The sequence below is a fragment of the Syzygium oleosum genome, unplaced genomic scaffold (assembly GCF_021117445.2).
Source record: "Syzygium oleosum isolate NSW1041296 unplaced genomic scaffold, Sole_v2.1 Sole_v2.03, whole genome shotgun sequence".
Classification (NCBI taxonomy): domain Eukaryota; kingdom Viridiplantae; phylum Streptophyta; class Magnoliopsida; order Myrtales; family Myrtaceae; genus Syzygium; species Syzygium oleosum.
The window spans coordinates 17,944,269-17,959,779 of record NW_026607487.1 but is presented as its reverse complement, the minus strand read 5'-3'; the positions used below and the strand labels follow the sequence as shown (position 1 = coordinate 17,959,779).

The 15,511-nt window shown below is 42.9% G+C and overlaps 2 protein-coding genes across 3 annotated transcripts; one reads left to right on the top strand and one right to left on the bottom strand.

Annotated features, from left to right (window-relative positions):
• Nucleotides 1-5,871: 5,871 nt before the first annotated feature.
• LOC115671871 (AP-1 complex subunit mu-2) lies at nucleotides 5,872-10,504 on the top strand. Its single transcript, XM_030593531.2, has 11 exons — nucleotides 5,872-6,410; nucleotides 6,726-6,872; nucleotides 7,003-7,065; nucleotides 7,229-7,405; nucleotides 7,503-7,606; nucleotides 8,899-9,006; nucleotides 9,138-9,234; nucleotides 9,319-9,416; nucleotides 9,497-9,638; nucleotides 9,770-9,892; nucleotides 10,165-10,504. Exons 1-11 carry the CDS (start codon nucleotides 6,282-6,284, stop codon nucleotides 10,261-10,263), a joined length of 1,287 nt encoding a protein of 428 aa, XP_030449391.1. The 5' UTR covers nucleotides 5,872-6,281; the 3' UTR covers nucleotides 10,264-10,504.
• Nucleotides 10,505-10,933: 429 nt separating this feature from the next.
• Nucleotides 10,934-14,502, bottom strand: LOC115671870 (uncharacterized). 2 transcript variants are annotated; one of them, XM_030593529.2, is made up of 8 exons: nucleotides 14,002-14,502; nucleotides 13,767-13,861; nucleotides 13,557-13,660; nucleotides 13,321-13,421; nucleotides 13,123-13,226; nucleotides 12,483-12,920; nucleotides 12,056-12,187; nucleotides 10,934-11,321 (listed from the first exon to the last, which is right to left on the bottom strand). In XM_030593529.2, exons 1-8 carry the CDS (start codon nucleotides 14,245-14,247, stop codon nucleotides 11,153-11,155), a joined length of 1,389 nt encoding a protein of 462 aa, XP_030449389.1. In that variant the 5' UTR covers nucleotides 14,248-14,502; the 3' UTR covers nucleotides 10,934-11,152. The 2 variants fall into 2 exon arrangements, with proteins under 2 accessions (XP_030449389.1, XP_030449390.1); XM_030593530.2 differs by having other exon boundaries at nucleotides 13,988-14,129.
• Nucleotides 14,503-15,511: the final 1,009 nt, after the last annotated feature.

Below are 15,511 nucleotides of genomic sequence, written 5' to 3'. Positions count from 1 at the left end.
AACTCCTCTACTTCGGACATTCCAGCCCCGGCACATCCCATGTTCACTCGGTTGAGAGATGGCACGATTCACCGACGAGTCCTCATAAGGAATCAAACTTTTGCTTTGACTGCAGGTACACAAACTCCCATCGAGCCTACTTGTTTCACGCAGGCTTCCCGAGATCCAAATTGGCGTGCAGCTATGGCGGCAGAATATGATGCCTTAATCAACAATGGAACTTGGGAACTTGTACCAGCACCTTCTCATGTCCGCCCCATCGATTGCAAATGGATTTACAAAATCAAGCTCAGGTCCAATGGCTCCCTTGAAAGGTACAAGGCTCGATTAGTTACCAAAGGTTATCACCAACAACTGAGAATCGACTATACAAAAACATTCAGCCCCGTTGCTAAGCCAGTCACATTCTGCACAATACTTGCAATAGCTTACTCTCGCGGCTGGACTATTCGCCAACTAGATGTGTCCAATGCTTTCCTTCACGGCTATGTATCTGAAGAAGTCTATATGACGTAACCACAAGGATTTGTTGATCCCCAACGACCGACTCATGTCTGCCGTCTTCGACGCTCTCTCTATGGCTTAAAGCAAGCGCCACGCGCGTGGTACCAACGGCTCAGTTCATATCTCCTTAAAATCAGATTCTGTGTATCTACTGCGGACTCTTCTCTCTTCATTATGCATACTCCACATTACAGCATTTTTCTGCTTGTCTATGTGGATGATATCGTCCTCACAGGGTCACCTCAGGCTCCTATACAGTCCTTACTCAACTCACTCCAAGGTGAATTTGCCATCAAAGACCTTAGACCCCTTCATTATTTTTTGGGGATGGAAGTTCAGCACACCTCTACCGGCCTTCTACTCAATCAAACCAAGTTCATACAAGAGATCCTCCAGCGGTCCAAAATGACCGAAGCTCGAGCTGCTCCTCCTCCTTGCACCACCGATGAACCACTATCAGCTTACTCCGGTGATCCTATGCCTGATCCTGCACTTTATCATAGCATTGTTGGGGCTCTTCAATACCTCACACTCACATGCCCAGATATAGCTTATTTTGTGAACACCGCCTGTCAGTTTCTTCATGCTCCCACCACCATGCATTGGCAAGCTGTGAAACGGATCCTACGTTATCTTGCTGACACTCCACAACACGAGCTACATTTTAGCCGCTCGTCCTCCACTGCTCTCCATGCATTTTTCAACGCAAGCTGGGCCGGTGATCGTGACGACCGACGTTCCGTTGGTGGCTTTTGCATCTTCCTTGGTTCCAACCTTATTCCTGGAGTTCACGCAAACAATGAACAGTTGCTTGCTCTAGCACCGAAGCAGAATACAAAAGCCTAGCAGACACCACAGCCGAGCTCATTTGGATAGAGTTTCTACTTCGTGACCTTCGAGCACTACCTTCACACCCGCCTGCACTCTGGTGTGACAATCTCTCGGCTATCTATCTCACTGCGAACCCAGTTTTCCATGCCCGCACATTCGGGAAAGCTTGGCACGCCGTCAACTTTCGGTTCATTATATATCAACTGTCGATCAACCAGCCGATATTTTCACCAAAGGACTCTCATCAGCTAGATTTCGGATGCTTCAAACCAAGCTGAATGTCCATTCTGCCCAGTCAGCTTGCAGGGGGATGTTAAGGGAATCAATCAATCACCGAAATTCAAGAAATCAGCAACAATCACGAAATCTGCAACAATCAAGCAATCAACAACATTCTGGTTCCACCAACGATGGTAACACCAAAGAAGGAAGATTGGAAGAATCAAGCAAAGAAGGAAACCCACAACACGATCTCCACCAAAGAAAGAAACAAATTGACATAATCAAATCCCCACAATTCAAGCATCAACAAATCACTACGTCAATTCCTAATCAGTGATTACGTTTCCTTTCAAAACCCCCTCAAGTGTAGACATTGGTTTTCTTGTGAAAGTTTATAAATAGAGCCTCTGTAATTGTACAAAGACACGATAGAAAAATTCAAAACACAAAAAGATTATTTACACATTCCTTCCTCTGTTCTTCTGTTCAATTATTCCTCACTATTCTTAGTATCAAACAAGAACGTTTCGGCGACGAGTAGGAGGAGCCCAGCGCCGTCCGTGACTGATGATAAGAGAAGCATGAGGAGAAAGGGAGAGGAGCCTGTGGTGGCTGGCAGGTACATTCTTCCTAGAGTTGGAGAGAGATCCACGTATTGGTTTGTATAATCTTTTGTTTCTTATAGAATTTTAGAAAGTCATTTTTACTTTGTCCTACAGTATTGTGAGAACAAAACTACTTTCTGAAGTTTAAGAAAATGTGAATGAGATATGACTGAATCTACGTGTTAATATGTGTGTACATTTTCGAGCAAGTTCTGTTGTGATCGACATAAAGCAAAGGTGAAATTTCAACAGTTATACAAGAAGGAAAAGAAAACAAAAACAAGTCACACAATGTGTCATGAAATTAAAGTCATGTGGAGTGTCTTATGGGCCTTTGGCTAGTTAGATCTCTGCGTTTCGTATCCTTCGATTATAAAAGAAGAGTGATTTTGTTTGGATCTTTGAGCCCTGAGGCGAACAAGATTAGCATTTTATCACCTAAGACACAAGTTGATCCGAGTCATCGCCTACTGCAACACCTAAAAGATTGCTCGAGTATACAGGTAGTGAGATTTAAACTTAAAGGATGATAGCTTGTGCTGCATTACCATGTGCTCGTGTGGTTAATTCTGAGATAAGCAACTCCGACATACTCAATCCCATTTTCTCTTTCAAGGCATTCGGGTCAACTGGGCACACACATGACACAACAGCTCATCAGACATCGCAACGCATTTCTTGACGACAACCTCGGCTTCATCCTCGTTCCAGCTCAGCTTTTCGATTCAGTACAATCTCGAGGACAATGAAAGTCAAAGTCAACCCCCCCTTCACCTTCTCTCTCCGTGTCTCTACGCGGTGGTGCTGGCCTTCCATCCTTTTTAAAGCTAGCTTAGCTTCATCTCTCCTGTTCAGGAATTCAGACATGGCGCTCTCGGAAAGAAATATCAGAACCAAGCTAACTGCGACTGTTCTGGCCATTTTCCTCTCTCTTTCCGTCTTCGCGTCGTCATCGTGTAGCCGTCCCTCTCCTGTTCTTCAAGGTATGTAGCCTACTTTCTTGCTGTTTCCACCCAACAGGTGTTCTTCGAAACATAAAACCCAAACCTTATTTTGTTTTCGACTTTCCTAATTATCTAACTAACAGGTGAGAGAGGCTCGTCGTTGGGCCCGCTCGGCGGGTGCCGGGAGAGATCTCGAAAGATGGTTCCTGGATGCGAATTCCTTGTGCGGATGCAAATGCAAAGTTTTCAGATGCTGGCAAAAAGGAGGCGCCTAACGCCTCCACCGGCACCGGCCCGGGATCGGGCTGGACACTACGCGGTCATCCTTGCCCCGCCGCCACCGAAGTCGCCTCCCCCGCCCCCAGCAATAAAACGGCGAGATCCGACAGCCAAAATCTCCAAATATGCGCCTCCTCCTCCGCCACATTGTTGATGTAGAGGAGCCACCGCTTCTAGACGTGTAGTCCTGCCCCATGCATGTCCTTTTCTTCTTAGGTGTCACCACACACATCAAGGCGAGCACCTCTGGCAAATTACAGTGTTATGACTAGCTTTGCGCACGATTTGAAGCCTCTGGCTCATTGATTAATTTTTTATATATTCTCATTCTCTTTAACTTGATACATCTATGAAAAGCGCAATTAGAAGTTCCATTTCGTTGAAAGCGCGACCTAGCCCTTGTATGTACTCTTCATTATGACACGGACAAACAATCCGCTTACTAACCCCGGCCCAGATAAAATCTCTGGCCGACGTAACCCGGTCAGTTGCGACTTGGGATGCGCCGCAGAAGTTCTAAGACCTCAATGGATAGAGTTCGACATATCACGCGTTGCATTAAAAAGACAATTTATAATCACATTGCGAATTACGCTAATAACTGGCCGATTACGACAGCACGACATGAATTGCAACTTATAATTATGAGTGAGCAGCGATCTAGGGTTAACCCTAGACCGGACCAAGACCGATTAGTTGCGACTTAGGATGCGCTGTAGAAGTTCTAAGACCTCAATGGAAACGAAAATGACTTGGAATTGATGGGAGTTCGACATATTGCGCATTTCGTTAAAAATACAATTTATAATCACACTGCGAATTATACTAATAACTGACCAATTACGACAGCACGACATGAATTGCAACTTATAATTAGGGATGAGTAGGGATCTAGGTTTAACCCTAGACCGGACCAAGACTAGTAAGTTATGACTTAGGATGCATCGCAGAAGTTCTAAGAACTCAATAGAAAGGAAAATGACTCAGAATTGATGGGAGTTCGACATATTGCGCATTTCGTTAAAAATACAATTTATAATCACGCCGCGAATTACGCTAATAACTGACCGATTACAACAACACGACATGAACTGCTAATCATCCAATTGCAACTTATAATTAGGGGTAAGCAGCGATTCAGGGTCAACGCTAGACCATACTAGGACCGGTCAGTTGCAACTTGGGATGCATTGCACAAGTTCTAAGACTTCAACGGAAAGGAAAATGACTCCGAATTGATGGGAGTTTGACATATCGCACATTATGTTGCGAATTACGCTAATAAACGACCGATTACGACAACACGACATGGATTGCTAACCATCCAATTGCAACTTATAATTAGGGGTGAGTAGCAATCCGGCGTCACCCCTGTACCGACTCTGGACTGGCCCAACCCGGCCGATCATAGTCCGGTTCCCAGGGGAACTGGCCAGTCATGGGTCCTGGATCTCGGAACGTGCATTGAGTGGGGGTTGGTTATCGGTCCTGGAATTTTAGGGTTGGTGCAACCCAGACCAACCCTTAGGGTTGGTGCAACCCAGACCAACCCTATATATATATATATATATATATATATATTATATTATATTATTTACTATATATATATGTATATATTCTCTATCCCTCCTCTCTCTCTCTCTCTCGCCTTTTTTGGTCGAATGTTGCCTCTTTTTCGCAAGCGAACTTCGGTAGATCTCTTGCCTCTCCTCACTCATCTCACGAACGCAGCTCCGCAGCTTAGCTGCTGACATCGCTTGCCTCACAAACGCAACTCGCTCACCTTTCTTCCCTCACCCTACGAATGCAGCTCGGCTAGTGAGTTCCCAATCTATGCTTGATTTGAGAGCTTCAAGCTCGTGTGAGTTCTCGATTTGTGCTGAGTATTTATTTTTCCACTTTTGCATATCGGTTTGTGCTTGATCTAAGAGCTTCAAGCTCATGTAATTTCGCAATTTGTGTTATGTATTTATATTTCCCCTTTCGCTTCTCGGTTTATGCTTGATCGGAGAACTTTATGCTCGTTAGAAAAATCTTTTTTATTTCTGGCAAATAGAGATTTCTAATCTTGCCTTATCTTAGATTTCTATTTGATTTGTACCAATGTTCACGGTTTGGTCGCTCAATATCGTATTGTAGATATATATGTAATTTCAAATAGTGAGTTTTTCCTTTCAAGGAATACAAAAAGCGAAACAAAAAAAAAAAAAAAAAAAAAAAGAATCGACCGCTCTCGGATTGACCCTGGAACCTGACCAAACCCATATGGCCGGTCTCGTCCTCGGTCCCAACTTATAACGAATCGCCAAAAAAAAAATAATAATAATTACGACTGCTCAATAGCTAAGCCCAGCCCAGTAAAGAAGATTGGAATAGGCCCGAAATATTTTGGGCCCACACAGCACTTCGCGTGGGACTATGCTCCGTTAAGAATTGCAACGATACGGCGTCGTCGCACGAGGAAATCCATCCCCGTACCCAGCCTACCAGGAGGAGGAGGAGGAGGAGGAGGAAACACGAAGGAAAACGCTGTTTAGCTCGGACCCGAAGTTTCCCCCTTGGAATCAAGAAGCTTGAAGGCTCGGAGCTCCCTTCTCACTCGCGCATTCCATTCCGTCCGCCATCGTCACGCCCTGCTCGCAATTTCTGACGACGAGAAGAAGAAGAAGAAGAAGAAGAGCAAGAAGAGGAAGAAGAAGCTCTCGGCAATACCTTGTTTCTCGAGCCACAAGCGATTGAAGCGAGAGTCAATGGCGGATCCGGACCTCTGAGGTCGGCGAGCGGATGGACGGGTGGGTTCCTCGGCTGACGGAGCCTCAGATCCCTGCGATTCTCGCCTGATCCGATCCGATCCGATCCGGTCGGTCTCCGATTCGATCGGCTGAGCGACGGGGGAATGGCCGGAGCGGTGTCGGCGCTGTTCCTCCTGGACATCAAGGGCCGCGTCCTGGTGTGGCGCGACTACCGCGGCGATGTCTCCGCCGTCCAGGCCGAGCGCTTCTTCACCAAGCTCATCGAGAAAGAGGTCCGTTCGTTTCGATTCGCGTGGGGTGTTTTTTTTTGGGTGTTGGACTTCCGAGTTAGGAGGAGGGAATCTTGCTTCTCGTGGAGGTTTTGGTCGATTTCGTGTGATTTGGAAACGTGTGCTATTGGAATGCGTTGTGGTTGTGTGAGGTGGAGACTGATGCTCGTGATTTGGGTAGAATCTGTTGTTGGTTCTTCTTTGATTTGACCTGTATGGATTCCATTTACGATCTCGATCGTGTTGCTCTCACGCCTACGCGATGGAAGTTTGGCTGACTTTGGCGTGATTCTGATATCATCCGGATTGTCATTTCAGGGTGATCCGCAGTCTCAGGATCCAGTCGTGTATGATAATGGCGTCACCTATATGTTCATACAGCATAGCAATGTTTACTTGATGGTAGCGGCGCGGCAGAACTGCAACGCTGCCAGCCTTCTTTTTTTCCTACACCGAGTTGTTGATGTAAGAGCTATTGGTAAATTTTTATATGTTCGCACCATTAGTAGCCTACGCATTTACTAGCACAATGTTGCGGAAAATAAAAAATTTAAAGTGCTCGTGTGTAATGAGAATTGTGCATGTGTCGTTGCAGGTATTCAAGCATTATTTCGAGGAACTAGAGGAGGAATCGCTTAGAGATAACTTTGTTGTTGTGGTAAGATGCTTTGGACTTTGTTTCTATTGTTTCCCATCATTGTCTCTGGTCCTATGGATCATTTAGGGCTCAATAATCTTTCTTTCTTTTTCTGGGTGATTTCAAATGTTCGGGTGTTGATGATAATTTGTTGAATCCTCTGCTCGCTTTGTTTCTGTGGCAGTATGAATTACTCGATGAAATGATGGACTTCGGTTACCCTCAGTATACTGAAGCAAAAATTCTAAGTGAGTTTATCAAGACCGATGCTTATAGGATGGAAGTATCTCAAAGGCCTCCCATGGCTGTAACAAATGCAGTTTCTTGGCGTAGCGAAGGGATACGTTACAAGAAGAATGAAGTAAGTCTGTTTTGATTTTCCTCCCAAGCTCTTTTCTCTCTTCTATTGTCATCTTTTACCAGTAATTGGAATGTAATGGGCGTGTCTGATTTTGTAGGTATTCTTGGATGTCGTGGAGAGTGTCAATATACTTGTCAATAGCAACGGGCAAATTATCAGATCAGATGTGGTTGGAGCTTTGAAAATGAGAACGTATCTGAGGTTTGTTATTCACCAATGCTCAACTATTCAGTCCATTTTGGGAAATGGTAGCTTGTAATGCTTCATAGACCTGCTATTGTGATATTTGCCATTATTTACACAGAAGTTTATAGAATGAAGATGGAACCGCTTTAATATTTTTACTCTGGTTTTGAAATAGTAAAAATAAATTTTGTTCTGAGGTATTGTACTTTGATTTGTCAAAAAACAGCAATTGCTCTCCCATCCTGAATCTACTGAAGATTGATAGTGTTCCTGCACTGTGCAGTCTGTACACTATAAAATGTTATTGTCTTTTTCCCCCTCATTTCAGTAGTAATCTTAAAACTAGCATCTATTCACCACGCCTGTTCTGCTGATGCTTGAAATGTCTGGGGGTTGGTTCTGTGTATTTAAGTATTTTGTCTCTTCTCGCAGCAAGAAGTTGCTCGTTCTTACCATAATTATGTCAAGATTTACATTACCAGAAGTCTTTCTAATTTTGGACTCAAGTAAGATCATGAAGTTTGGTAACGGCAGAAGTTGAGCTTGTCATATCAACATTAATGTGAATTAGTATGTATTGTGCCCTTTCAGCTTGCTAATCATCTGATCATGCTCTCTGACATGTCTAAGTTTGTGGCAAAGGATTTGATTGAATGTATTTTCCCAATCAGACCGAATTTGGTTTCTGTATTTTGGAACCAACACAACTGTAACTCTCTGTAACAAGTTATTGGTTTGGTGAAACACTCTACATTTACTTGAAAAATAAGTTTCATAATCTGGCTTGGTCATTTCATTAGAAGAACGGAAAGCGGAAGGATTTCTTGACAGTAGCTCCACAAATCTATTGCAACTCGTAGTGTAATTAAAGGATGACAGTGGGCGCAAGTGAAATAGGAACCTCTAGGTTGTTGCAAGGATATAGCATTAAGATTCTAAGAAACTAGTCATTACAAGTTTACAAGCTCTCTTTTTGGATGGCCTGGACATCCATGTCAAGCATTTTAATAGGCAAACTAGAGAAAGAGTATGAAGCTCAAGGATGATGACAACAGAGTAGAATATTGCATCCTCTTTGACATAGGGGATCTTAAAAAATCATGACTTCCTATTGCTCTTTTGGGATGTAGAACTGTGGCTTATGAGAGAAGGAAGAGGAGCTGAAAAAACTCTTAACTCTACGAAGACAGGAGCAGGAGTAGGAATCTGTTGTTTCTTCTCTATTTGATAGTTCTTTTTGTTTCTGACATATTTTTCAGCACAATCGTATTGATTCTTAACTCGATTAATTTATTTATTTTTTACAGTGGCATGCCAGAGTGCAAGCTTGGCCTAAATGATAGAGTATTATTGGAGGCCCAAGGTCGAACAACAAAGGGAAAGGCAATTGATTTGGATGACATAAAGTTCCATCAGTAAGTTGTCTAACTCGACGAGCTCCTATGTGGCCTGAACTGTTTGTTAAGATGATTCACCTTTCCTTTTTATTTTGTTTGTCCATCTCAGTTTGATCTGTGATTTTGGATTGAACTCTATGTTGAATTAGGTGTGTACGCTTGGCCCGCTTCGAAAATGATAGGACAATCTCCTTTATACCACCTGATGGATCTTTTGACCTTATGACGTACAGACTCAGTACTCAGGTTTGCTTCAAACTTTGATTTTAGTTATTTTCCAATATTGCATTTGTAGTCTTGTGAAAGATGCATTTATTTTTTCTACTTCAGGTAAAGCCACTTATCTGGGTGGAAGCCCAAGTAGAAAAGCATTCAAGAAGTCGTATTGAGATCATGGTAAAAGCTAGGAGCCAGTTCAAGGAGCGCAGGTGATTGTTCTTTTAATGATTATATAATTGCTTTTCTTGTTAATGATTTATCAGCATTCTAAGTTTGATTTGAAAAACAGTACCGCTACAAACGTTGAAATTGAGTTGCCAGTTCCTGCTGATTCTACGAATCCAAATGTTCGAACTTCAATGGGTTCTGCGTCATATGCACCAGAAAACGATGCACTTGTCTGGAAAATAAAATCCTTTCCTGGTGGCAAGGTATGGCTGTGTATCCTCTCACTTGTGTGGGTTGACTATCTATACCATTGCATACTAAAAGAATTGTGTTACACGTATATCTCTAGCCATTCTATTCTCATTCGATTCTCCTTTTAAAACTGAATTTGCAGGAGTATATGTTGAGGGCTGAATTCAGTCTACCCAGTATAACAGCTGAAGAAGCAACTCCTGAGAGGAAGGCCCCCATACGCGTGAAGTTTGAGATACCATATTTCACTGTCTCCGGCATACAGGTGCCTCTCTATAGGGCTTATCTTATTGCTTCCAATATATTCATGGTATTGGTCCAGTTTGACTGAACTGTTGGAGAAAGAATGATGTAAGAAGAAGGGTAAAATACAGTAGTCAAAAACGGTTGGCATGGACATGTCAAATCTTAGATGAAGTCTCTTCTCGACTATTGGTTTCTTAGATTGCCGGACATATTCTGCGGTGAAGCCTTTATTTCAACAATCAAAGCAGAATATTCATTCCGTTTTATTTCTGATCCTTGATGCTGTTTTAGGTGCGGTACCTGAAGATTATTGAGAAGACCGGCTACCAGGCTCTTCCCTGGGTGAGATACATTACAATGGCAGGCGAGTATGAACTGAGGCTTATTTGAGGTAGATTTACCAGACATGCCAAGACTGATGGACAATGACAGAAGCTTCAGAAAATGCGGGCTTTTTGAAGAGTGGTTTGATGCGGATAATATCGGTTTTCTTGTTTTTCGACGCTTTATAATTATTCTTTTGGTTGGGCTTAATTGTTGGTGGTTCCCCAAATATGTAGTACTCCCATACTTTTGATAGATTTACCATTTTGATAATGTGAATGAATGTGCTGTCGAGATCTTTAATTCATATTAACTCTGTGGAGTAGGTCTGCATAGTACGCTTTGATCTTTGTCTTCAGTATAATCTCACAATCTAGTTTTTCAGTTTCATACTGTGGATCTGTTCAGTATTCAGACTTGCCGATGTTGGTTGCAGCCTGTCTTTGAGTGCTGTAATGAACATATGGCTGGAAATATCATAGCTACTGAATTGTCCTCAGAAGAATCCAGCATGGCATTATCCGTGCTTTAACAATCATAGTATGTGCTGCTGGAATTTGTTTCTATTTTGTTAAGCATCTGCCTTTGGTGATGCTGTGGTTGATTTAGAGGAAAATGCTGGAATAAGTTTGGTATATCTAGTGGCTACCCAAGATGTCCTGAGTTTGTCTTATGTCACGGATGATACAGTAATCAGTAAGCTTAGAGAGAGAGAGAGAGTAAATGGCTGTAAAGATGCAAAAAGAATTTCTGTAGACTTAATGCCAGAAAATCTGCCTGTTTCAAATAATTTCACAAACTTAATTCTGAGCCTGCCTATAGCTTCTGTTTTCCCTAACACTACTAAAAGATCAAAATGATGTGCCAAAATTGGCATCGACTCGACAGAATGACACGGAGTTGGAGAAACGCTATAAATATGGGCAACCATGAGCTTCCTTTCCAGTTTCCACTTCTATTCATCATCAGCAACTATGTTATTCGGCAATGTTGGCAGAGATTTTCTGAATACATGCTTCCGGCAACGTTGGAAGATGCTATCGTATATGAGATCAAACTGAATTCCCGCTCTCTCACGGTTCACAATGAACAGTATGTGATCAGCTTCCACGATCTTGTGGTACCTGCATTCCACCAATTCACAACCGTGTAAAGCCAAACCATCTCATTTTCATGTTAGCAAGTCTTTGCTAGGACAACGACTAGCACGAGGAAAAAACAATTCAGTGGTATCCGTCAAAAGGAAGTGGGTAATTGAATAGATTTCTCTTAATACGTCAAACTTCTTCGCCGGGGCAATTCAAACTACTCATTTTCAACCGCAAGATTTGATTCCACTGCTAATTTAAGTTGACGGCACCTTATGTTTCAAAATGTTGAAACAGTTGTTCATGTGAAAGAGACGCTACGTAGATAAAACTGCACCAAAGTATGCTGTTTGAGGATTGAATCATAGGCCTCAAGGAAGGCCAGAACAGATGATGACGCTCTATCTGGCCGACCTGGATCAATCACTAACCTTAGGTGATTGTCGTTTATGCTGTCTAATGATGCAGTACAGTAGCATACTGTTCTTCATGGGGAGGATGATCATGGTGAAATATATCGAGTGTTGACCTCAAATCTTTGGATGAACCGATAAACTTTGCATGAGCTAATAAATTTGACCATTTACTTTAACGTAACTGCTTCATGCTTTTAGAGTTTGCTACAAATTCGAAGTGACAGCGACTGAAAAGACCTCAAATCTTTTGGTTCATAAGGCATTTCTCCAAAGTCGATCATTATAAGATAAAGCTCAATCACTCGGGCTTCAGCATAGAATGAGCAATAACGGAGACGAGGAATAAGTACTAACCAGATGCCCGGTTCCAGGGGTTGGCAATCAGAGTCTGATACGACGTAATGACTAGGATGTTCGATCGGGAGGCGCGGGTGAGTCATGGATATAGTGTTGAGCGCTCCGTCATTATCCTGCCAATCTTCATCCCTGTGAAAGTATATCTTATAACTATGAGACGAGTTACTTCTTTCCCTTTTATTCATGTCTTATTTTTTAGGTTCCTCTCGATGGAGTACTCTCAATATTAACCGAATACAGAACAAGAATCTTATATATGCGGTGCATAAGAACTTACGGAGTTCCTAGAATTCACAAATTAGTAAATGAAGTTGATGAGCTGATAGAATCTTGTCAAAATGAACTTCTAACATTATCTGAAGGGAGCTCTCTCTAAGTTTCCGTAAATGTACTGATAGTGAAACATACACCATAAGATTTTCACCTGTAGCCTTTGTAAGGAGGAGGAACATCTGGAGGATGCCGCCATTGACTCATCTGAAGCACCCTTACAAAAAACAGCGGGTGGATCCCAAGCATGCTCGAAGGAACTGTGATGCCGAGGATCTTTCGAGTACTCTTGGTGGCATAACTGAAATAAAATGTATTGGGGAAAGTATGCAGATGACTGTTCAGTCGCATCGACCCTTGAATCGTGAGGTCTGGGAGGATCCAATCGCCAGAGGCAAAGGGGCCTGTATTTCCCAATATGCAATTGAAAAGACCCCAAATCCCTACTTTCTTCCAAGAAATGCCAAAATGATCAAAACCAAAATTGTAATAGGCTTTCAGCCACGGGATGTCGAGCCAATCGTATACTATCACACCGAGACGGCAAAGCTGAAGCAGACATACTGCCTTCATTGTCTTTCCATCCTCTGGCCTGAATTATTGAAGCTCATTTCAACACTTCAGCAACACAAAAAAAGAAAAAAAAACAAAACTTTCCCACCAGATTAGAAGCACCGCTAGAAATCTACCTAAGCCAGTTGAGCTTATAGAAATTACACTAAGAAATCAAACTTGCAGTGGTGACCCGTGAAAGAGATTCAAAAGCCAAGATAACAGGCAAAACCCAAACTCACCGCATTCCATCTAAGTACGTTCTTGTGGTCCCGTTGAATGCCCCTGATAAGGATGTGATACTCAACACCCAGTTCTCAGAAGTATTCTCATACCCCTTGAATGCCTAAAATCATCATCCCCAGCCATTTGAAAATGTTGTCAATGACTGTCCTTCCATGTACTAGAGTATGCTCGCTAATGGGGAAGATCAAAAGTACCTTATCAGCCAGCATCTGTTGCAAAACCCGAACGACCTGCGCTCCTGCCGAATGCCCCACAAAATGGATTGGGTGATCTTCATCCCATTCCGGATAATGCCCTGCACCACCGGCAAGTGCATCAATTTAGAAAACTCGCATTAGTCAACCTTCACTGTGAAAAGCCACCATTTTCTGAACAGGGAACTTCAAGTGAAAGACTTCGGGACTAAATTTTTCCCTCGATATCTGTATACCTTGTTCGTAGGTCCGCCCAAACTGCGAGTGCCCACACGCCATGCTATGTTCCTCGCCATAATCGACTTGCCCGCCTTTCAAATAATAGAACAGTTCGCGAGCCCTGGAATTACAAACTTGCGGAAACCTCTCAGCATTTGCGAAAAACCAAGATAAAGTGCTGATATATGACCTTGAGTTCAAGAGATTTACAAACTTCAAGCACACACCTGTCGTATACGCTGGTTAAAGATCCCAAATCAGGCACCAAAACTCTCTCATCTTTCTTCTCTGCCCCCGCAAAATAAGATAAACCTCCCAATCTCTGAAAGCCATATTCAAATAAAACAAAAGAAAGAAAAAGGAAACGAAAGCCCGCTTTCAGAGGGGAGAAAAAAGAAAGAAGGAATTCATTCGAAGGAAACCAGTGCTCGAATTACGACAAGATTACCATCGCATACATACCCCCTTCCCAAATCCGAAGATTCCATGAACCAACACAATAGGAGGCAAATTCTCAACGTTGGTCGCCGCCGTCGCGTCCCTGTTTTGGTCAAGATTCGGTTTTGGCTTGAAGAGGCATTCCCGAAACGCCTGAGACAGGTCGCCCGCGACGGCCGAGCTGAATATGTAAAACCCATAAAGCAAATGCACCACCGAGCTCACGAACAGCTCCGTCAGCTGCAGCCCCAGCACCCCGAACCTTATCATCCTCCACCACCGGGGACGAACAAGAAAAACGAAAGAAGAGAAAGAGAAAAAAAAAAGACGCCTTTCTTTGAAGAAACCCAAAAAGGGAAACCCAACAGAAGAGGAAGGAGGGGCTCTTCTCGGCCCAGACGAAGAGGGAGGGAAACCTCTCAGAAACCGAAGGAAGGAAGAAGAATCAAGAACAAGAACAAGAACAAGAAGAGGAAGAAGAAGAACGAAATTCAAACCCCTCTAGGAAGGGGAGGGGAGTCAAAGGAACGTGTTTTTTACTGTTGCCCGTATGTTTCTTCCTTTGGAGAATTCTTGCCGAAAGCGAAAGGAGGATATAAAAACACGGATGGTGGGTGACTTCGCGCCTGCATTATTGTAAATTTGTCATCTTGATTTCGCCATGGAAGAATTTTTGGGAAAATGGCTTTGTTGTCCTTCCTTCACTTCCTCCTACCGCACGAAGTCTCAACCAATCAGGAGGCGTGCGCACTGTCTCGTCTGGTCGTATTCTTTCTCTCTCTCCCGTCCATGCAGGCAGGCGGAGCCTACTGCCACGTGGCCGCCGCTAAATAATTATGTTCCAAAAGGAGGGGCCCACCATTTGATAATAATAGACGACGAAATATTTTATATTTAGGAAATTATTCGCGACTGTTGTGCTTTTTTTAAAGGGAAAATATCACAAAAAATCTCAAATTATGCCACCTGTGACAAATTTACTCTGAACTTTTTTTTGTGACACGAAAAATCCCAAACTATGTCACTTGTAACAAGTTTAGCCTGAACTTTTTTTGTGACACGAAAAACCTCAAATTATGCAACTTATAACACATTTACCCCACAATACTTTGGCCCATGGACATTTTCGTCTTTTTTCTTTTTCTATTTTTTTCTTTTCTTCTCTCTCTTCCCTCCGCCATGGCCGGCGGAGGGAAGTCGGTGAGGGCAACCCTCGCCGACGTCAGGCGAGTAGGTTTTCTAAATATAACCCTCGTGTGACTTGTGTCACAAGTGACATAGTTTGGGATTTTTCGTGTCACAAAAAAAGTTCAGGGTAAAATTGTCACAAGTGGTATAGTTTGGGGTTTTTCGTGTCATAAAAAAAAAGTTCAGGGTAAATTTGTCACAAGTGGCATAGTTTAGGGTTTTTTTGTGGTATTTTCCCTTTTTTTAAACCGCAAATTATGGACTTGTTCACTTATTACTAGTCATTATTAGTGGTGAGTATGGTCCGAGCAGGTAGTTCCTACTCTAGAATCGGGAACCGCCCACT

Excerpts from the sequence above, each read along its gene's own strand:
- LOC115671871 (XM_030593531.2), top strand. The coding sequence starts at position 6,282 with ATGGCCGGAGCGGTGTCGGCGCTGTTCCTCCTGGACATCAAGGGCCGC. Across the intron at positions 7,406-7,502 it reads TACGTTACAAGAAGAATGAA|GTATTCTTGGATGTCGTGGA; the intron begins GTAAGTCTGTTT and ends CTGATTTTGTAG. Across the intron at positions 7,607-8,898 it reads AAAATGAGAACGTATCTGAG|TGGCATGCCAGAGTGCAAGC; the intron begins GTTTGTTATTCA and ends TATTTTTTACAG.
- LOC115671870 (XM_030593529.2), bottom strand. The coding sequence starts at position 14,247 with ATGATAAGGTTCGGGGTGCTGGGGCTGCAGCTGACGGAGCTGTTCGTG. Across the intron at positions 13,661-13,766 it reads TTAACCAGCGTATACGACAG|GGCTCGCGAACTGTTCTATT; the intron begins GTGTGTGCTTGA and ends TTGTAATTCCAG. Across the intron at positions 12,921-13,122 it reads ACGTACTTAGATGGAATGCG|GCCAGAGGATGGAAAGACAA; the intron begins GTGAGTTTGGGT and ends TCAATAATTCAG.